This window comes from Paramisgurnus dabryanus, chromosome 5, assembly GCF_030506205.2.
Source record: "Paramisgurnus dabryanus chromosome 5, PD_genome_1.1, whole genome shotgun sequence".
Lineage (NCBI taxonomy): Eukaryota > Metazoa > Chordata > Actinopteri > Cypriniformes > Cobitidae > Paramisgurnus > Paramisgurnus dabryanus.
The window spans coordinates 18,839,631-18,862,466 of record NC_133341.1 but is presented as its reverse complement, the minus strand read 5'-3'; the positions used below and the strand labels follow the sequence as shown (position 1 = coordinate 18,862,466).

Genomic DNA, 22,836 nt, shown 5'->3' with positions numbered 1-22,836 from the left:
GGCAAACGCTGACTGTCGCTAACTTGCTCGTGACCAAACAACATTGCGTTACGCGGCGTCAACGGGAACCTGCGTTTGCAAATTAGGCTTCACAGAGAATGTACTAAGGACGAGGCAAATGGATGGTAAGCCGCTATCTGTGGATTTTCAGGTGTGCCAGACTTTTAAGTAGCATGTGTGTGGAAACATCCGTAAAAAGTGCGGGGGAAACGCGTCATCTGTATAAAAACGTTCTGATTGGCCCGAAGCTGTCAGCGCGGTCTGATGTTGTCCGTTCTAAATGCCGGTTAATCGTTTATTTTTCATTCACAGATAGCACTTAGCGGTAAATTACTGGTAAATTAGGAGAACCGATTTACCGGAAAGGTTCTGTTCACACGACCTGTTAACTGCAATTTACTAGTAAAGACTGTGTGTGTAAAAGGGACTATTAACTCCAGTTCGAAAGACAACAATCAACAAAAAGCTCAAGAATCGGTAAAACTCTCTTTATTATATTCAAGTTTCATTCATTCATTCATTACGCAACTTTTTAAACAAGCACTGAACATTGAAAGGAAATGACAAAGCCATCAACTGAGTGGATGTGAATACATTTCAAAAAGTTACTAATTCTGGGTTAAAAAATTCTGTTCTTTATATATGAGCAGATCTTTTTTAATCTTATACAGTATCTTAACTGGACCAAAAGCTTTCACACATCTCTCAAAACATAAAATCCTCTTACAACAATTTACACATTTTGAACAAAGACCACCGTGCATGGAGTAGACTGTATGTAATTGAGACCATACATAAAGATGTGGATCTATTTAAAGAACATGATCTAATTTTACCATAAAACAAAACATGTATCATCACACCCACACACACGAAGACAACACACATCACCCTTAAGCGCCCCAAGCTTATTTTTTTTCTCGCTTTCGAAGAAATTTCAAGGGTATGACAAACTTCATAAAAATCTAGCAGTCACAGGATCACAAGAAATAAAAACAGGGTTCTGTAGTGTAATGTTCAAATGAAACAACATAACTAGGGGTTTAAACATAGTAACACAGACTTTGAACACTGTTCAAAATGCAAATCAAGGTATTACAAAAAAGAAAAAAAAATCAATTCACTGAGTGTTCAGGAGTGTGTGGATATTTGTTCATGCATAATTCAGTCACCAGTATGACTCTGTTTGTGTCGAGGAGGGGCTTCTAGCTTAGGAGCTCCAGGTACGTAACAGGCACTTTGCCTTTCTGGTTGCCTCTCTCTCCAATAAGCCAGTCCGGGTCCATGCCTGGCACGGTGTACACGGTAATCAGCTACAGAATAACATAGAAAGACAAATTAAGAACAAATTGGGATTTGGATTCGCTTGCACAGTCCTCAAAGAACCATACTTTCAAAATTACTAAATTAATGTACAAATAATGATAAATTAGTCAGAATCTCAAATTGTGTGCTTCCGCTTTCTCATGAGGTCACGTAAAGCTCTCCCTCTGGAATGATTATCTCAATACCTTTAGTGTGTGATGTGCCAGGATTTTCAAATCTTCCAGTGACAGCATGTTTAATATGTGGGAGTAAAAAATCTGTCAAGACTCTTCTTTTGTGCGTGCTGAAAGCAGATTTCATAGTCGGCCAGGATTTAAAAAATCCTGCAGTGGGAAATAGGTTACTCACATAACCCTGGTTCCCCAAGATAAACAAGAATTGCATCAGCTGGCGCTATGTGGGAAACTCATGTTAACTGACATTAGCTCTGTTTACATGGACACTTTGTTTTGATCAGAATAAAATCAATCAGATTGATGAATCCAAACGCACTGTTTACATAAACGCTGAATAATGTAACAGAGTTCATATGTGCGTTTATATGACTTAATATTTATCTACTTCTACTGTATTACAGATGCTTATAAGGAGACGACGAGTGCATTATGATTTGTGCAGTGCTGCGTTCATTTACCACGCAATTAAAATGTCTCTTCCTGAGCCCAAACAATGCTTCTGTAGATTATGGTCCATAACCATCATCCACAGAAGCTTAAAATAATTAAAAACTATTCACTAGTATTAATAAATAATTAAGAGTATATCATACTTGTTTAAAAACTGCATTTATGAAGGTAATTTAATTAACTATATGCAAACTAAAACAGGATTTTTTTTCAAACATTAAAGGGATAGTTCACCCAAAAATGAAAATTCTGTCATCATTTACTCACCATCATATTGTTACAAACCTGTATAAATATCTTTGTTCTGATGAAAACAAAGGAAGATATTTTGAGAAATGTTTGTTACCAAACCATTTGTGGACCCCATCCGCTTATATAGTATTCGTTTTTCCTACTATAGAAGTGAATGGGGTCCACGAATGGTCTGGTTACAAACATTTCTTAAAATATCTTCATTTGTGTTCATCAGAACAAAGAAATTTATACAGAATTTTCATTTTTGGGTGAACTATCCCTTTAAAAAGAATGCCCGACAGTGCACATGATGCCAATGTTCTACACCAGTCTGATCTCTTTTAAAGATCCCAAGTGGACGAGAGAGACACATCACGTTTACACCTGGTATTTAATCTGTCTCTTTTGTCCACTTTCGACCGCTTCTCTCCAGATCACTGAGGGGACTGGTCTGTGGACGAGTCCCTCTCCTGTCATTTAAACATGAGCGGGAGTAATGATGGGTTTAAATGGACTCAAACTAATATTATGTCAGAGTCCACTGCTTGTATTGTAAGTAAGCATAGTACAACGAGGTTTTGTCCGTGTATATGTAAGAGCTTTCTCTGATATGTCAGCGCAATTGCTAAAATAAGATCGCACAACTTTCACACGCTTGTAAAATGAAACTAATAAAAGATGCGCAGATCAGCCACTTTAGTTTTATCAATGAAAGACAAAAAATAGTGCTGTACACCGTGTGTTCATGCTAGAGGTCAGCAAAGATGTAAAACATTGATCTCAGTACCTCAGATTTCATAAATGGGCGGAGAGACGGCGTGTGGCTGTTTGAACACATAAAACCAACAATAAGGTACTTGAGGCAAGTGCTGTACCTAACAACGCCCTTCAGCCGTTACTTATTCACTATACAGCACAGCCTCTCGTACCTTATTGCTTACATAAAACCCTGATAAAAGTCAGTAGACTGGAATGCACTGAAAATCAGGGATTACTGTAAGGCTGCACTTCTTCGTGCTCTGTAACAGGTATTTTGCTTTTAGATGCTTTGCATATTTGTGGTCTTACCACAGTGGCATATTTTTTTGTTGACAAATGTCATACGAGGATTCATCATTATTAATTGACCGCAACAATGCACTTAAACTCCTTTGTTAAACCGGCCTGTGCTGACCGAGTGTGCTGGCAGTGACTAAGTGGATGAACGCTGTAATACTGATACAGCGGAAGAAGATATAGTTTCAACTGACGTTATGATTTAAGTGTATTTATATAAAAACGGCATCCAACTATTACCAAAAAATCTAAAATCACTTGTTAAAAAACAAACAAACAAATAGAATCGATACTTGTACTTGAGAATCAATCCTTTTGATACAAAGGCAGGATCGAAAATATTGATACTTTAGGATCAATCTGCCCATCCCTACCCTTGAGCCTCATGATCTTGGAAAACTAACGTTACTCCAATATTGACTTTGGTCTTGTTGTTTTTCCTGTCGCGTTGTCATTTTAAATCTGTTTTTCGCTTCCTTGGCGACTTGTTTTAATGTACTCGAGAATAGGTCTTCAACAGGCTTTCAAATCTGCCTCAAGTCAAACCATTAAATTGCAGGTTCATCACGATGTGCGGCTGTTGTTCAATTCGAAGGCTTTCAATCTACGCAGGTCGCATATGCAGGCTGCATGCGTCATCAAGTCTGCTTTATTTAAGTTAACTGAGCATTACATTCGCAAGTCATAAGCATATTACATCAATTTACGATTAACTAAAAATAATTGTCAGCTTTGTAATTGTTTATATTCTGAAATAAGACATCTTGATGAGGTATGTTGGACCAATTTTGCCCATGAAATAGGGAACCGATGACAACGTCTATGCGACACACCAAAGCAGTTTTTTGTTTATCCAACATGGCAGCAGACCTGAAGTTACTTTTTCGATTCAGCCTTAGATAGCGTTCTATGTAGTTTGAACGCAAGTTTATTTAAAAAAAGAGCAACTTTTGGCGTTAAACAATTTTTTATCCAAGAAGAATGTTTGGATATGGCAAGACATGATAGCCACGGAGTTTTATAGGACCAACCTGCTAGGCATCGTTGTTGACGAAGTACAATTAACTTATAAATGGTAAGTGGTTTTTATTAATATCATATTGTCATTATGCCTGTACTGTGGTTGTCACAGTGCCACTAAGTTGTGTTGCTTTTCAATATTAACATACAGCTACCGGTTTAGTTGCATAGCTTTCAACTGTGTGCACACGTACCCGATTAAAGTTGTTTACGTTTGAATTTATGTCGCTCTACATACGTCATCTGGTATAATTGAAACAATTGGCTATGAGCTATGTACAGATGCATTTGATAGACATTTGTTGCACCCAATAAACGGCTCTGGGCATTCGTAAACCACGCCTCAAATACGAGAAAATGAGCATATGGTTCACAGACCACGTCTCATTCTCTATGAGACTGGTCTGGTGTTAGCCAGGCGAAAGTTAGGGTGGAGGGTGCTGCTAAAAAAAGTGATTTGCAATTCTGGGATTGCCCAGTGATAAAACCTTTCTGGGCAGAGCTTCATAAAGGATTGGAAAACAATAACACTACTCTTCCCTTCCATTTTGTACAATGTTTTTAGGAAATGTTGATTTACGGGCTAGCCGACAGAATGAATATCTATTTGGCATTTAAACATCTGCCGGTAAAAAAGCTCTTACAAGGCGTTGGTTGCTTCCTGAACCCTCCACAATACGAGAGTGGATGGACATAGTAAATTATATATATGGAAAAAATGACTTTTTCCCTATGTCTACAGAAAATAAACTTTTTTGTATATTTTAGTTATTGTTGTATTATATAAAAACAAAAAAATTGAACAGCAGGAAAATGCAACTACTACTGACTTGAAATAAACAATGTTGTCTATGCGGCTAAATCAAAATAAACAATAAAAAAATACTGAGCAACGACGTGGTTGCTACTGCAGACCAGTTTTGTTTACTGCATGGCATCAAGTCTTCGACAACAACAGCCATGTGCCATACATCATTACGCGATCTGACGTCGCACATACGCCAAACTTTCTATTTGCATTTTTTATTCAAGTGTTTACATGTCCTCTCTGTCAGATTTGAAAAGGTTTAAACCACCCCTTACAATCAGAACAAAACTTTTATCAGCCAATTGAATCCGATTGACGTGTTTACATGTGACTTTTTTAATCTGATTGTGCGTCTATTATGATCGGATTATAAAGGTCCATGAAAACACTAATGATAGTTTAACGTCTGTGTGAATCACAGGCCAATGTTGCTCGAGTCCACCATTTCGGGCGCATCTGTGATTTTTACAGATGTTAACCAATAGGCTTCAATGTTAAACAGGTTTCCCCCACAGCAATAGCTATTAATGCAATGCGAAGTGAACTGTATCAAAAGGGAAACAACTTCATGGATGGGAATTTTCTATTTGTTTGAAGCTGAAAGGTGCACTCAAATAACTTAAAAATGCATTAAGAGACTTTGCATGGGCATTTAAACCATATCTGAGATATCAGTATTTTATTTATTTAAACTTAAAAAACTCTTGAGATTTAAAATCTCTTTTTCAGCAGGGTCCTGGCTTCTTAAATGGTTAAAAACTTTTGGTAAATACTAATGGTAATGCTTCACTGTTTTTGCATCACTTGTCTGCGTATTTGCGGTGTTGAAGTCAGCTGCCAGTCTTGTCTTCCGTCAACTGAAGAGGATTTATGTCACAAGTGCAGAACATTTGATTTTCCAGTTCCTCTGTGGTTAAATAAGCTCCCTATCTAAACCTCATCCGATTAAATCATTCCTTGCAGGAAACTGAAAACATCCACTTAACCAGACCACAACCATAAGTGCATTTCCAATTTATTAGTCATGAATGAATGAATGAATAAAGACAGATAGACAGAAAGAGTAAAAGAAAGAAAGATAGAATAAAAAAGGAAAAACGTGCACTTCCAATTTATTAAAAAACAACTAATGCAAATGTCGACAAAGGGTGACACTCAACAAACTATCAGGCCATATATTGACTATAATAATATGCTATTCAATAATAACTGCTTATTCAATAGGACTGTTGTATAAAATCAACAAAAAATAAAGCATAAAAGAGTGAAAGAAAGAAAGAGATGAAAATGATGAATGAATGAATGAACGAACGAACGAACGAAGGAAGATTGACAGACAGAAAGAGTAAAAGAAAGAAAGAATAAATAAATAAAGGACAGATAGACAGAAAGAGTGAATGAAAAAAGAATGAATGAAAGAAGGAACGAAGGAAAGAAAAAAGGAAAATAAAAAAGAAAGAAAGACAACACAAAAGAAAGAATGGAAGAAAGAAAGACAGACAGACAGACAGACAGACAGACAGACATAAATGAATGAAAAAGACAGACAGAAAGAGTGAAAGAAAAAAAGACAGACGAAAGAAAGAAAGACAGAATAAAAGAAGGAAAGAAAGAAAGACGGATAAAAGAAAGAAAGAAAGGATAGAAGAAGGAAAAAAGACAGACATACAGCAGTAAAAGAAAGAAAGAAAGATAAACAGACAGACAGAATGGAAGAAAGAATGAATGAATAAAAAAAGAAAGATAGAAATAAGGAACGAAAAAAAGAAAAGAAAGAAGCACCAGTGAAACTACATCAGGAACTAAGATTATATAATGAATTTTTACTAGATTATGAATTGTTATGAGGTAATACATTTTTAGGAGATTATCCTGTTGATAAATTCTTACCTCATCGGCGAGAAGGGAAAGTTCGCTTGTGTCTGCAGCGTCGTAGTCATAAAGCACTTTGGCTTTGCGAGTGCCAGTGGCAGGTGGCTTCACCTCCTCTATCTTCAGCGTGCCGGACCCAAGTGCATTGGAGGCATTGTGGGGATGACTGGGTGAAGAAGCCCCAGGCAGGGTAGCAGTGGCAAGGGGAGAATGACCTGCTGACACCCCTGATGCAGAGGCATTTGTAGCAAAAGCATTAGGAAACCTGAAAACAGATCACAGGAAAGACATGCTGTGTAGGTGGAAAGCAACATGACAAGAATGTGTAGATATTTACTTCTGTTTTTTAAAAGCAACATTTTCCATTAAACTCCTGAAGCAGCCTTTTGCTTTCATGCAAGAACTGCATTCACAACATAAGCGTAAGAAACATGATATGTTTATGACATCATCCAGAGACATTCAGAAGAAAGATTTCAAAGATTGCTTTACTTCGTTACTTCTCTTTCACATGATTGTGAACACTTCCTTTTTTTAAATGACGGAAAGAATTACTCACGTATCTCCGTTTGCACTGAGCGCAAGAACACAAGAAAAAACAGAAACAAGGTTAAAGTGGAAATTGCAACTGCCATTACTAAAATCTGTCTGTCTGTAATTCTCACCTGCTCAGTTCTTTCTGAAGGTCCTGCATGTGCTTGTGACACTGTGCATAGTAAGCAGCCTGAGCCTCCACAAACTCCTGAAGGCAACGCAAGTGGTTCACCTGCAATGGGAAGATTGAGGTACTGTATAAATCACCTTAAACACATCAAACCGTGCCATGTAATGTTCAAAATGAAAGCTTGTCTGTGAATGGCATGTACTCACATGTGTGCTACTGATGCCTTCCAGAAGGAGGCGTGTCACTTCTGCCTGTCTGTCAAACTCAGTCTGAGCCAAACGCAATTCTTGTTCAGCCTGGTGGAACCACAACCCATACATGCGAGCCAGAGAAAACCATCAGACAAATCATCATAAAAGGTCCTCTCACACAAAAAAGCAAGCATGTGCTGTTTTATGCAAAGAAACATGTTCATCTTTGACACACACGCACGCATACACAAAATACGATTTTCATTTGTTGATCTAATCTGGTAAGCAAACAGGAATAAATCATTCAAGGCACTAAGAGTCATTTCGACATCTGTCAGGAATACTCCTCTGTGTAGCCTACTTGAATTTGTTTGTATCGTCTCCTTTAGCCAATAAAGACATTATTTAAATTGTGTGCACTTTTGATATCAAAAAACATGGATTCAGGCCAGACTCTAACTTCCCCATAAGTATCACAGCAAAACACATGCTCTGCATGTGCCTCAACCACTAGACCACAGCTTCAGTCTCACAAGTGGTTAGATGATTAAATAAACTTATGATTGAGAAAGAGGAAGATGTGAGATGCCAGACCCAACAATGCAGAAGAGATGAAGGCCACTATCAGAGCAACCTGGGCTCTTATAACACCTGAGCAGTGCCACAGACTAATCGACTCCATGCCATGTCGCATTGCTGCAGTAATTCAGACAAAAGGAGCCCCAACTAAGTTTTAAGTGCTGTACATGCTTACATTTTTTTTATGATGTTCATACTTTTCAGTTGGCCAAGATTTCTAAAAATCCTTTCTTTGTATTGTTCTTAAGTAATATACTAAATTTCTAAGATACTGAATTTGGGATTTAAAAAAAAAAAAATTAACATCAAAATTAAAGATATAAACTTTTGAAATATAGCAGTCGGTGTGTAATGAATGAATATAATATGCAATTTTCACTTTTTGAATGGAATTAGTGAAATAATTTTTTTTTTTTTCTAATTAAATGACCAGCACCTGTATATGAATTAGAAAACGGGGACAAAAATGTTTTGAATGTTTTGGCCTTTTAAATGTTGTGGAGGACAGAACAACAAAAACATGACTCTGGACACCTTAATATATAAATGCACAGACATTTATTTATATACGACTGTGCAATTATTCATTACGTCAATTATTACACAGAGATTTCCTCACTCCCGAGGAACTACCGTTTACAATGCCTCATGACAGTAAATAGGAATAGGAAGAAGCTGATTGGGCACTACTCACTTTATCCACTTCCTCACTCCAGAGCTGGATCGTGCAGCGCAACAGACAATAGAAAAAACAATGGTATCTTACTGTACCAAGAGTATGTCTGGTCACAATCAAATAATTGGCTTGACTTAAAAATAAAGCATTGTTAACCACCATAGGGTCTTCTTGATATTAAAACAGTGCAATAAAACCTTGCATAAAAGTTATTAAACATAACACTTACTGTATAAGTGAAACTACATCAAGCACAAGAAGAAACTTGTTTATGGGGATTTTCACTTTTTGACTGATGCAATAACATGACGTCAATATACTTTCAGATCACCTTGCGCAAGCTATGTGTTTTTAGATATAACAATGGTTGGAAGATACTCGACTTGTGCATTTACAACCGCCTTGATTTCTTGAGTTTAGTTTTGCAGATATATGCAAGTTAGTAAGCTATGCATTTGATCTTTCACTTTTTTCACTGAATAATTAGTCTTAGTATCAGACCGCTGGTCAAACGTTCATAAAGTCTTAAAAAGGCATCCGAGAGTTTTGCTTGAAGCAGTCAGTGGAATCTGAAAAAGATATTTTAATGTGTTTGCCACAGTCATATGGACTATTTGGCGGTCCTTGGCCATTCAAAGCGGCCATAACCCAGACCTTCAGCTGCATGAGACGAGACTGATTTCCTTTTGTACTGTGGAATGTGGAAAACAAGTGATTTTTATGTAATAAAGAACATTTACTCACACCAACAGTAAAAGACAAACAAACACCAGACTTCAACAATGCAGAACAGAAACCACAACGTTAGAAATCAGAAAAATTGACAGAAATGGAAACAACAGTTTTAGAAAGATGCTATCGTCACTAAACCAAGATGGTGATGCACACAACATACCTAAAGCAAAGAGATAGAGAGACAGCTAGGGAGCGAGAAAGATGAAGAAGTGACGTTTCTGTGATAGCATAGACCTTTTACTATCACATGCAGTCATTCAACCACCTTCTACACAAAAAAGTTTAGAAAGTTTCATATAATATTGAGGATTCATTATTTATTTGACATATTTTTTGTTTAATTTTTTAAAATGTAAAACAATGCATTGCACTGCTTTACCACCCGTTTGAATAACGCAGGACACCTTGCTAATCTAAATGTACCTTAAGAAATGCTAATTTTTAAGATTCAGATAACATCTGGGTTTGGTGCAAATACACCATACATGAAATATATACAAATAAGGGTCACATAGCAAAAGAAAGAAACAAAGAGAACAAGTGGCACACCTTGATTTTGCAAAGCAATGTGTGTTTCTCAAGCAGGTCAACATCTTTTGCTGGTTCTGCAACAATAATCCTGTCATATAAATTAAGTTCAAACTCATTTCAAGCCTATAACCATTCACTCAAACCATAAAAAAATAGTGTTGGTAATTTACGGACAAACCCAATTGTTAGTTTAAATTAACCTACGCTGGGTTGTTACAACACAAAATACACTAATAAATTCCACTATAAAAAATGGTGGGTTATTTTCAACCCAGCACTGGGTCAAAAAAGACAAACCCAATCTACTGGGTTATAATTTCACCTATGCTGGGTTGTTTTAATCCAAAATGATGGGTTGTTTTAATCCATTGTTGGGTCACGTATATAAGATAGCCGTGGAATGAGCTGTTGTTTGCAATTCGCACTCTCATCGCTAGATGCTGCTTAAATCTACACACTGTACCTTTAATTCAACAGTTGGGTTTTTCCATATTTTTTCCAACCACTGGTTGAACCAATCCAGCATTTATGAGTGTAACCTACCTCTTTAATTAAAGGGAAATAAAGAATGGTGTTCATGCCCCTAAACTAACCCTAAGACAGTGGTTATCAAACTTTCCTGTGCGCATGAGGGTAAAGCTAATCTTTTACATTATAGCGATGACGCTGGTAGTAACGATTCTCTCAGACCAATCAGTGATCTACAGTGTTTTCGCGTCACGTTTTGATATAAGCTCGGGTCACTTGGAACCCCGACCGAGGTGGTACTAAAAAAAAAGTATCACAAAAAGCTCACAAAAGTATAGATGACCCAACCCAAACCGTGGGGTACTATGCAATGGAAAACCACCATTATTTTTCTGAGGTTAAATTACACAGAATTTATGATAAATTGTTGTATTTTATAAAATGTCATAACATTGGAGTCCCCTGGCACCATCTCACGCACCCCAGTTTGAAGACCATTGTGCTAAGATTAAGACTAAACCTAACCCTAAAATCTGATGTCAAGAATGTTGCTCTACAACAAACAAGGATGTTGACCCAGGAACACGGAGGAGCTCAGCAAAATCAATCAGTATCACCGGAGAGATTGTGAAGGGGGAATATCATTCTAATGCTGAAACTCTACAGCTCTCTTACCGCAGATGCGCTTGCGGACAGGACATAATTGCGGGGCCTAGTCTCCTGAAAGTCTGGCGCAGCCTACAGGTGAAGGGGGAAACAGAGTTTTACAAAGAATCATGCGTCCACATCCCCTAAATTTTTCCCCAGTTTTTTCACTGATAAACATGTGATAATAATCAAGGCAATCAAAAAAAGTTTGGCCTATTTTGGACAAATAAGCCTTTGTCTTAAAAGGGCAGACACACAAATAAGAATTTGTCATAAGTTAATAATTTTGCAACAATAGTAAAAATACTTTGCCAATTCAAGCTGTTTTAGATTTAATAGAACTCCTCTAATTTCCTGTGAATGACAATTTGCATGACATCAGTACTTTACAAAGATGACGTAAAGATGCTCTGAGGATCAAAACAAAGCTTCATTGACTCATTTCCCACAAGACATTATTTTTTGTTAAGTTGCCCGCCAGCAGTTTTTGTGATTTTCACAAAAGTTTCACAAAATACCATCCAGGAAAATGTTCTTCTAAAAATATATAAACATACAAGTATATCAAATAAAAGAATAGACCCTCTGTTTTCAAACAAACAAACAAAATGGGGAAAAAACGTTTCATCCTATCTATTTTTTTCTCTGCTTATAAACTCTTAAATATGGGTATTTTTATTTAAAAAAAATTTTTAGCAAAAAGCTAAAATAATTGCATTTTTGTGAAGGAATTTTATTAGAGATCAAATTCAGAACGATTATCAAAACATACATAGAGTTTAAAATGAGTAAATAATTAGTAAATGCTGTTCTTGTGTATAATTGCTTCTATTGTTTACCTCATTTGTAAGTCGCTTTGGACAAAAGGGTCTGCTAAATGACTAAATGTAAAATCTAAATAAAATTTTGGCTTCAGTTTTTTCATAAATTGGGTAAGTGGATAATCACGGTATTGCAGATTAACATAAAAGATAACTCGTCAATGGAGGGGAAAGAGTTAACATTTATGGATTTAACAGATGCCTTTTCCCAAAGTGTTTTGCAGTGCTATACCTGCAAATTTTGCTCAGTATGTGTGTTCACTGGGGTTAAACCCATGATAATGATGATAACGCAATGTTCTATCTAGGTTTTACAGTAGCTTATTGTAAATAACGTTATATTTATGCCGCATTAAATCATCAATGCAGCATTTGGCAGTATAAGCTACACCACTGTTTAGATCTTAAGATGAAAGTCTAGCCACACACTTTGAAATGCAAAGAAATTTATGCCGAGATTAACCTGTACGGTTTCCCGGACAGGGATTAGACTTGTCCTAGACTAAATAAATGTAAGAGCATCAATACATCAGTGTCCTTTGTTTTACTTCAAAATGCACACAAGTAAGTTTTTAGTAAAGCATGTTTGTTCAAACGTCCTGGTTTAAACTAATCCCTGTCCAGGAAACCACCCCTACATGTCTTTTCTGAGAGCACAGTAGTTTTGTTTTTGGTAATTCAAATATGTTTTTGTAAGGTCAGTTTTTCCAAATCTCTATAAATACATCAAACAAGATATAAATGCACAATATAAAAAGTTGATGTCATAATTAGCTACAATTATAAAGACCACAGTGATGTCAATGTCCTGATATCCGCTCTCAAAAATGAAGAGGAGTTTTGCATTACCATACCAATTGTAAGCTATTTTTGTAACCAATCCGAATCTAACAGTACACAAACATGCGATTACAGCATGGCTTTCTTTATTAGCTGAAGGATTCAATGAAAGAAAATGAACATAAGATGATTTAACCCATACAATGAATAAACACATACATTTGACTAATTGATTTGATGTTCTGTAATGGGTATATACCTACACCAGCTTCAATTTATTTTCATCAGACTTTTTTGAAGATGACCTACATTTTAGATTTGTAAGTTCTGTTCTGTTTACCTTTCAAAAATGTCATTATTACTACAAATGCAATACAATACATACATACATACAGTTACAGTATACATACAATGGAAGAGGGTTAATTGTGTAGAGAGTCATGATTAAGTAGAGACAAGAATAAAGCATGCAGTTATGGCAGCATTTGTAATTCAGGAGCTCAATAGCCTTCAGTTGAAACCAAGCGTGCCACACATGCCCTGAAAAGTGAAGCCAAAACGTCTCGATCGCCCCCCAGTGACTGGTCCCAGTATAGTGTGAAGTCACGAACAAAGATGCGTGAAGTCAACACACCGTGTGCAGATTTCATGCTTCTTTGTTCACTTGCATGTCTTGCACATCTTTATGCAGTTTGATGAGGCTTCAGTAGATCTTGACTGAAGGTTGTATTGATAAGAGAGAAAACTATGGAGTGAATACAGTCTCAAAACCTCCCACAAATGCACACAATAAATCCAAACACACGCACGGTAATTCACAAATGCACACAATAAATCCAGACGCGCGCACGGTAATACACAAATACACACAATAAATCCAGACGGGTGCACGGTAACTCAAATGCGCACAGGAGATCCACATGCGCAAACGAGACTTTACAAATGCTTGTGAGAGACCCACATATTGCAATCCACAAATTCACGCGAGAAATCCACATGCTGTGATCCACAAATGCACGCGAGAAATCCACACGCTGTGATCCACAAATGCACGCGAGAAATCCACACGCTGTGATCCACAAATGCACGCGAGAAATCCACACGCTGTGATCCACAAATGCACCCGAGAAATCCACACGCTGTGATCCACAAATACACACATCAGAATGCACATATATTGCTGCCTTTGGTCACAACACAATACACAAATACTTTATCTGTACCTGTAACTGTTTCTGCCAAATCTTCCTCTTTGGTTTTATTGGCGGTTGGCAAACCAGCTTAAAGGTGTATTACTGCCACCTAGTGGACTGGAGTGTGAGCAGCAGATGATAAAATAAGATGATAACACGTTAACTTAGCCTTTTATAATCTATTAATTTACCCAGTAGATTTTAGATAAATAATTATATAATCAAGACTTTTATATGTTGTTTTCCCAATAAATGTTCTATATTTATATTTCGCAGCCAAACAATTTTTTTTTATATTGATATAGAACAGTGGTATTGTTCATATTTGTTTAGTGGTACTTTACTACTTTTTCAGAAAAGAATGTTAATTTTGATTGGGATGAAAGTGGTTTTGCTGTAAGAGGAGAAGGTGGCATGATTATTCCCACACCAAACAGCATTCTCACTCTGCAGCAACTGGAGGAACTCAAGAATAATTTTGACCCACTGGAACAATCTGAATCTTTTGGGGTGAATGTTTACTTGAATACACGACAGTATGTGGTATCTGTTTTAAGTTAAACAACCACATACAAATATATTAAACAACTTGAAATAAAATAAAACCATGAATTACCAATGCTGGATGTTTTCATACTCTAATCAATAATAAAATGGCACTTAAACCATTTTGTTGTCTTATTAAATTGGTTTGTCAATAATTGTTTAACTTATGTACTGTATTAATACTTCGTTTCTCATCAACAATTCTACATTTCTAACTGTTCATTATGCTTTAAATGTTTAATACACCACTGCTAATACACGTCTTGGAGTGGCACCATCCTAGCCACAGTCACCTATTGCTTGCTCACTAAGAGACTAAGGGGTGTTTTCCCAGACAGGGATTAGCTTAAACTTTAGGCTTAATTATGAAATATTTATCAAACATGCCTTACTTAAAACATTAATTGTGGGCTTTTTATAGACACTGATGTATTTTAAGAGATGTCAGTGCAAGTTGTTTTCAGTTTGGACACCTTTTACATTTATTTCAAGCTAAGGCTAGTCCATGTTAAATCATATTAATAAAAAAGTTCAAACTGAACAAAACGTTTAATACACTTAATATAACAAAATGGTCTAATAAAGGTCCAAACTTATTTGCGAACATTGCATTTTCTCTCTCTTCATGTGACTTTTGTAATTTTACATATATACATGATTAGCGCCCTCTTGAGGAAGACACTGTATTGCACATTGGGTCATCACTAGGGCACAGAACTGCTTCGTTTGGCTGCAAAATTTGACAACAGAACATTTATTGGGAAAACAACATATAAAAGTCTTGATTAAATATTTTTTTTCTTAAAAAACTACCGGGTTAATTAATAGATTATAATAGGCTAAGTTAACGTGTTATCATCTGCTGCTCACACTCCAGTCCATTAGGTGGCGGTAATACACCTTTAAGCTGGTTTGCCAACCGCCAATAAAACCGAAGAAGAAGAAGATTTGGCAGAAACAGTTACAGGTACAGAATAAAGTATGTGTGTATTGTGTTGTGACCAAAGGCAGCATTGTTTATATATGTGCATTCTGATGTGTGTATTTGTGGAGGAGAGCGTGTGGATCCCTTGCGTGCATTTGTGGATCACAGCGTGTGAATCTTTCGAGTGCATTTGTGGATCACAGCGTGTGGATTTCTCGCGTGCATTTGTGGATTGCAATATGTGGGTCTCTCACGAGCATTTGTAAAGTCTCGTTTGCGCATGTGGATCTCCTGTGCGCATTTGAGTTACCATGCACGTGTCTGGATTTATTGTGTGTATTTGTGAATTACCGTGTGCGCGTCTGGATTTATTGTGTGCATTTGTGAATTACCGTGTGTGTGTTTGGATTTATTGTGTGCATTTGTGGGAGGTTTTGAGACTGTATTCACTCCATAGAAAACCAGTTTGATGCATAGGATTTTTGTGGGTGTACTGAAGACTTCTAGTTTAACATTCTCATCTTAAAATTCCCCCAAAATCCCAAACAGGAAACTCCAGTAGAGCAGATGACTAAAGACTGAGGAAAGACTGAGTGGATTAAATAACTCGGGGTGCTTTATCAGTCAGTGGTCTTTAAAGACGGAGAACGTCACACCCAATCAAAGGTCATACTTGCCGAGGGGAAATCAACTCATTTTGGCTCTTAACATGCTGTTTTGCAATTTGACATTTTTTTTGGATGTTGAAACTTTTAAGAGGTTTATAATATTAAAAGAATAGTCCATTTTCTTAATAAAAAATCCAGATATTTACTCACCACCATGTCATCCAAAATGTTGATGTCTTTCTTTGTTCAGTAGAGAAGAAATTGTGTTTTCTTGAGGAAAACATTCCAGGATTTTTCTGATTTTAATGGACTTTAATGGACCCCAACACTTAACAGTTTTAATGCCGTTTAAAAGGACTCTAAATGATCTCAAATGAGGCAGAAGGGTTTTATCTAGCGAAACGATTGTAATTTTTTGCAAAAAATAAAAATATGCACTTTTCTCGTCTTCCTCCAGTCCTGTGACACGCCAAGGCGACCTCACGTAACTGCGTATATGAAACGCACATTTACGAACCATTTTAAACAGTAAACTGATACAAAGATATTTATTAGTATCATCCTACATACAACAACATCAGAACGGTCCTCTTCCTCCACACTTGTAAACACTGGGGTGTAGTTACGCATACGTCATCCGAGACTTTTTACGCGAGTTGTCACAGGATCGGATGAAGACAAGAAGCTGTGGTTTAAAAGTGCATATTTTGTATTTTTCTTGCCAAAAATGACAATCGTTTCGCTAGACAAGGCCCTTATGCCTCCTTTGAGATCATTTAGAGTCCTTTGAAACTGCAATTTTAAACTGCATTAAAACTGTTAAGTGTTGGGGTCTATTAAAGTCCATCAAAATGAGAAAAATCCTGGAATGTTTTCCTAAAAAAAACAAAAAAAACAATTTCTTCTTGACTGAACAAAGAAAGACATCAACATTTTGGATGACATGGTGGTGTGTAAATTATCTGGATTTTTCTTTTAAGAAAATGGAATATTCCTTTAACATGCTGCACAGAGTTTTGTACATGTATACGTATATGTATATTTCAGAGCAATTAATGAAATAAGCTTGTGCGACTTTTACACGCTCACAAAATGAAACAAAAATGGAAGAGGCAAAGGGCAGTTTCAGTTTTATCAATAAAAGCCAATAGATAGCGTTGTACACGCCAAAACAAGTCAAAGGGCACAAGCTAATTATGGTAGAAAAACATTCAAAGAAATGCTGTTTTTCACAAAACTAAGGTTATTAAGCTATCGTCTAGGAATGTGTAGGAGGAAAAAGTGTGGGAATTAATTGTTTTGAATAAAAATTTAAAGGTACAGTGCGACTGCTAAATGACAAACGACCACTGACACTGTGTGAAGAAAATATCAGACAGCACACAATTAAAAATTTTGACCTTTATCAGTGCAGAAAAAAGCTATTAGTGAGTCACAAATACAGGAAAAATACTTCCATGTGACCAACAGAATTTTCATGGAAACGGCAGGAAGGTAACCTTATACTGGTCCATTTTTTAGGTCTTAGCTCATTACTAATCATAGACATGGTGAAAATTATATGAAAAGACAACATCTAATAGGAACATGAAGAGGCGGGATAATCACTTGGTAAGGGCATGTCTGTATGATGTGATATGGTTCTCTGACTAAAATACATCCCTGAGGGCAAAAATGCTAAATCACCTCAGGGTTGGAAAGACAAATCTAGAGGGGAGTGAAAGTCCACAAGCTGCCATGAATCAGATTTGCTTTTCATATGACTCATACTACTTCCAAAGGTGTAAAGACGATTCATTAGATGCACGTGAATTGCCATGGTTAAGCATCTTGGCATAACCTAACTTTCTGTCTCTGTTTGTTTAATGGTCTAACTAGTGGCTGAACTCTGAAATAATATTTGTGAAAAAAATAACAAATGTTATGGCTTCCTAAAGGTGAGGGGACTGCAATCATGGATGACCACTGTGTGACGGGAGTTTTGGCAGACGATCTGTAGTAAAGATTGTAAACATTATTTACATATTTTACACAGTGACATTACCTCGAAGTAGTTTTTTATATGCTTTAGCTATAATTTGAACTAAGGTAATCTACTGTTGTTTATTTTGCTTGTTATCAGTAAAAAAACTACTCTAAAAGGACTCTGTTGTTATTGATTCTTTGCGGCGTTTACTGGAAGTTACGTTTGTTCAATGAAAGCCGTTTGTTTATGTTGTTATTGCGGAAACCGTCTATACTGCAGCTTTAACACCATCAGTGTAGACCAGGGGTGTCAAACTGAATATTTCTTTTGATAATGTGCTGATAATTATTTTTAATATTAACTAAACAAAGTACACATTATTTAGCAAGAAAAACATGGATTTGTCAACACCAATTTTCATAAATCCTCAGAAACCTTAACACAATCATAATGTACAATAAAAACAAAAATACACACATTTACATCTGTAAAAAAACACTGGTCTTGGGGTGAAAACCCTTCATTTAACTTTATTTAACATGAATGTAATTTTTTATGAACTGTATAAATCATCATGCGGGCCGGATTGGACACCTTTGTGGGTTGTGTTCAGCCCATGGTCAAAATGTTCATTAGCGTATATAAATGTGTATAAATAGGTTATGTGTAAAGTGATAAGTTTAGGAAAAAAGTGGTTTATGACGTATGAATCCATTACTGTAAGCTTTTAAAATGACAGCTGTATATGTTAATCAAAAAACTGCTAATTAATGTTATATTTATTTATTTAACAATAAATAAAATGTGTTTCTCTGTTCTTATATTATCACTTACTGTTTACTTGATTATTGAATTACTTGAGAACTTTTAAGTATTTATTTAAAATAAGGCAAGAACTTTAAGTTATCCTTGGTCACTTCTGTTGAAGGCAATCCTTTATTCTGACGATTTAACTCCTTTGGAATAAAATAAAATAAAATTGTAGTTTGGGGTTCCTCTGACGACTGTTGTTACAGCCAACATCACAACATATCCTGGGCAAACTGTAATCTTGTTGTGAACCTCGTGGGAGTGTTTTATTGATCTTTATCTGGTAGTTGTGGCTGCTGTGACCATAGAATAAAGCAGGGCGCGCAGCTGTGACCGGACACAAAAATTGTGGAGATGACACACAGTGACATCACGTGGTACTGATGGATATTGGAATTGAACATTTTAAAGTGCTTAGGAGAGGTGGCGATGTCAACAATATCTTATTAAAAAGAGAAGCTTACTATATTTACACATTTAATACTCTCTTCAAGGGCTTGAATTTAAAAACGGATTTTAATTCATGTTTCTAATTGATATCTATTGTTTAAGAGAATCCAAGTTTTTTGTTGATATGATTGTTTTGTACTTCAAATGTACTGTTTTTCATATAATTAAGCATTGATCAATCCTAGGATTTGAAAAGTATATAAAAAAGTAGATGGGGGAATGTTTGAGTGTTGTCATATGATGTTTTGAGGTGTTGCTTTAATGTCATTAGAGGGTATGCACGTGACGTCACCTTCGGCAAAAGTGACTGCGGTCACGCCCCCTCAGTGGCATTTGTGTACAGTGTGAAATCAGCAAAAACATGGGGAAAACACATCTAAATGGGAAAAGGCTGTTGTTAATTCTCGCAAAATTAGACTTATGAGGTGTCATGAAACATTTGACAAGTGGCTAGGGTCACTATCAAGAAAGTAAATGCAAAGTAAGAGTATCAAAATAAGGAGCATACACTTACACTCATCTCTTCATTTACTATTTTGCACATGATTTCAAATGACATCATTCAAATCAATTTTGTTGTTTTTTCCACATTTAAGGGGAAAATTTTCATTCCCTTTCAATACGGTTCACTTCGCATTGCGTCAGTTAGCTGACGCTATGGGGGAAACTCCTGTTTACTCCGTGACTGAAGCCTATTGGTTAACGTCTGTACAAAGTACAGACCAATGACGTTTGAACCCGCGCGCGGGAGGAACGCGTCCTTATATAAGCGCGGTTCAATCGTCAGGAGCTCATTATTTTCTCCTTCAGCGCGAACCTCTCGCTGCTCCGAAGAAAAAGAAGAAGCCTTACCTCGCCGTTGACAAAAGCCCTGCAGCGGAGTCCAGGCCTAGCGTCTTCCCCTGCCGTTTTCCGGCTGAGAACCGAAGATAGCAGAGTCCAGGTCTAGCGTCTTCCCCTGCCGCTTTCCGGCCGAGAACCGAAGATAGCCTTCGCTTGCCGTGGTTTGAGCCCTGTGCAGCGGACACACGCCTGACGAGGTCTCCCCTGCGGCCGCCCGGTAAGATCAATATTTTTAATATAAAGGCTATAAGCTAAAAGAGCAGGCGCTGTTGTAATAGCGTCCAGCACAGCGGCTCGGTGAGCCTCTCTGCTATGAATTTCCTCCGAGCGCGTTACCGGTCTGGCACCTCCCACGCCGGGACCGCGCTTATGCTTTGGTTGTCTTATCCATGTTTCGTGCTCCCCCTGCTGTTCCTCTCTCGCCGGGATGAACACACGGCGAGCCATGAGACTAGATGGATGCATAGACAAGCACACACGGACTAACCTCCCCTGTGTTCTGTCACACCGCAATCGTTCATGCTTACAGAGTCCCTTCGCTCCTCTTACATTCAGTGGCGAGATCTCTGGCACATATATGAATCCCCCGAGTGCATCGGGTGATACCATCACGACGCATGGCTGTTCTGTCTGTGTTGCTGCTCCCCTCTGCCGTTCCTCTCTTGTTGAGATGAACAAGCGGGGAACCGTAGACCTGGATAGATGCATACGACAAGCAATCACGGGCGGTCTGCCCCTGTCTCTGTCATAGCACAGCCACTCGTGCTCCACGCTCGCGGAGTCCCTCGCTCCTTTCCCCACAGTGGTGAGGTCTCTTAACGGCTTAGCTAGCACGCGGTATTACGGCTCGCTGCCTCTAAATGCAGCTGTCCAGTGTTCAACGATTACAGAGCTTCATGCCCCTCCCCTCCTGGAGCGGCGCGATCTCATTCGTCTGCTCGATAGGGCCGATTCGCCGCTATTGGAGCACCAAGAACACTCATTATAAGAGAGCTTCATGCCCCTCCCCTCCTGGAGCGGCACGATCTCATTCGTCTGCTCGATAAGGCGGACACGCCTCTATTGGAGCGCTAAAACACTTATTATAGAGCTTTACTGGCCTGAGCCGATATCACTTCAGATAGCTCATTTTTCGTCTGCCTGGTAATTTCTCTCTGGTTTAGACGGAATCAGAGGCAGAACGAATTTGTTTATAATATACTGAGGCCCGAATACCTCCCTTTATTCAGTCCCGTCCTATATCAGTGCGCTGAATATTGGTACATTCTTATATATATATACCCGGTTTTTCTGCCCTTTTAATAAACGGCAAAACCGCGGGCCTCGCGGCAGACTTCCTCTCTGCGATGGGTTCAGTCTGACATTAAACTACCTAGACATACTACCCTGCTCCGTGAGCCGTTCGGTCACCGTCACTACTGAGGCTTGTGCACCTGAACGGCTGAGCTCTGGTCTCCGCAGCATAGCTGCATCAACAGAGAACGAAACCGTCTGGGAAAAAGGGGTTATGTCGCGCCTCGGCTGGACTGCCCTGAAATGTTTTCTGTGTGCTGTTTATCCAAACATACTGTGTAATACTGTCGGTTATGCGACCTCACTATAGTGGCGAACGGTATTTAATTCCTCTAAAAAGAGTAATTTCCGTGCTTACTATACTGTGTATTGACACCCACGGTTGTACGGTGTCTCTAAACACTTTATCGCCTTACTGACAAGCAATCAGTAATACGCACACACGGTCCGCTGTCCATAATTCTATCGACGCTAGCCGAAAAGACCCCGGTTTGGCCATATACTGTGTATTGACACCCCACGACTGTACGGTGTCTCTAACACCTTTCTGCCAAATTCGCTCGCAGCCCACCTCAGTTTCTCCGCTACGATGCTGATGGCGCAAACGAGCACGGTCTTACGGCTGTTATTCTCTCTTCCTAGAGGAAGGACAGCCTCAGACTTTTGCATGGCTCCAAGCGTTTGAATCGCGCCCTCTCCGGACGGCCACTCAAAGGCTTACAGCCAAGCGGTTTATGACGTTTTTCGGCCATATAGCTGATTTATATTAGCGGATCCGAAGACGCTCACACCTCCGCTCCAATACTCGGAGATATTAAGGGTAATATCAACCTCAAGTGAGCTTGCTACCCGCCACAATAAGTTTCAAAGCTTAAAGCGCGCGCACAGTCAGACGCGCGCGGCATCTCGTTTAAGAGGGGCGCACGTACCCCTCTAACGAGCCTCAGAAAGCTGAATATCGTGGCATTGTTCATAAGTCCACTTCAGTTTGACTAAGCAAAGGTCCCGCCCCGAGCTGACGGCCGGGAAGCTTGCTTAAGTTACACACTGCTGCATGAAGTGCTGTCATTACGAGCTAGCCCAGCATTTGCTGTGGATTGAACACGCTTTACGACGGCAATCAGCCTTCGGCGCGTGGAACGCCGTTTGTCTCATATAAATCACCTT

At 38.1% G+C, this 22,836-nt stretch overlaps 1 protein-coding gene across 7 annotated transcripts in view; it reads right to left on the bottom strand.

Annotated features, from left to right (window-relative positions):
* Positions 1-467: 467 nt before the first annotated feature.
* sh3glb2b (SH3-domain GRB2-like endophilin B2b) overlaps positions 468-22,836 on the bottom strand; it is a 53,976-nt gene continuing 31,607 nt past the window's right edge. The window contains exons 6-12 of one of the 7 annotated variants that reach the window (XM_065250147.1): positions 11,462-11,524; positions 9,071-9,094; positions 7,813-7,902; positions 7,608-7,708; positions 7,502-7,516; positions 6,961-7,207; positions 468-1,313 (exon numbers count right to left, since the gene is read on the bottom strand). In XM_065250147.1, the coding sequence (XP_065106219.1) occupies positions 1,206-1,313; positions 6,961-7,207; positions 7,502-7,516; positions 7,608-7,708; positions 7,813-7,902; positions 9,071-9,094; positions 11,462-11,524 (648 nt within the window). In that variant the 3' untranslated portion in view covers positions 468-1,205. The remainder of the gene's footprint in view (positions 1,314-6,960; positions 7,208-7,501; positions 7,517-7,607; positions 7,709-7,812; positions 7,903-9,070; positions 9,095-11,461; positions 11,525-22,836) is intronic. The other 6 variants (XM_065250148.2, XM_065250149.1, XM_065250150.1 and 3 more) reach the window with 6 other exon arrangements.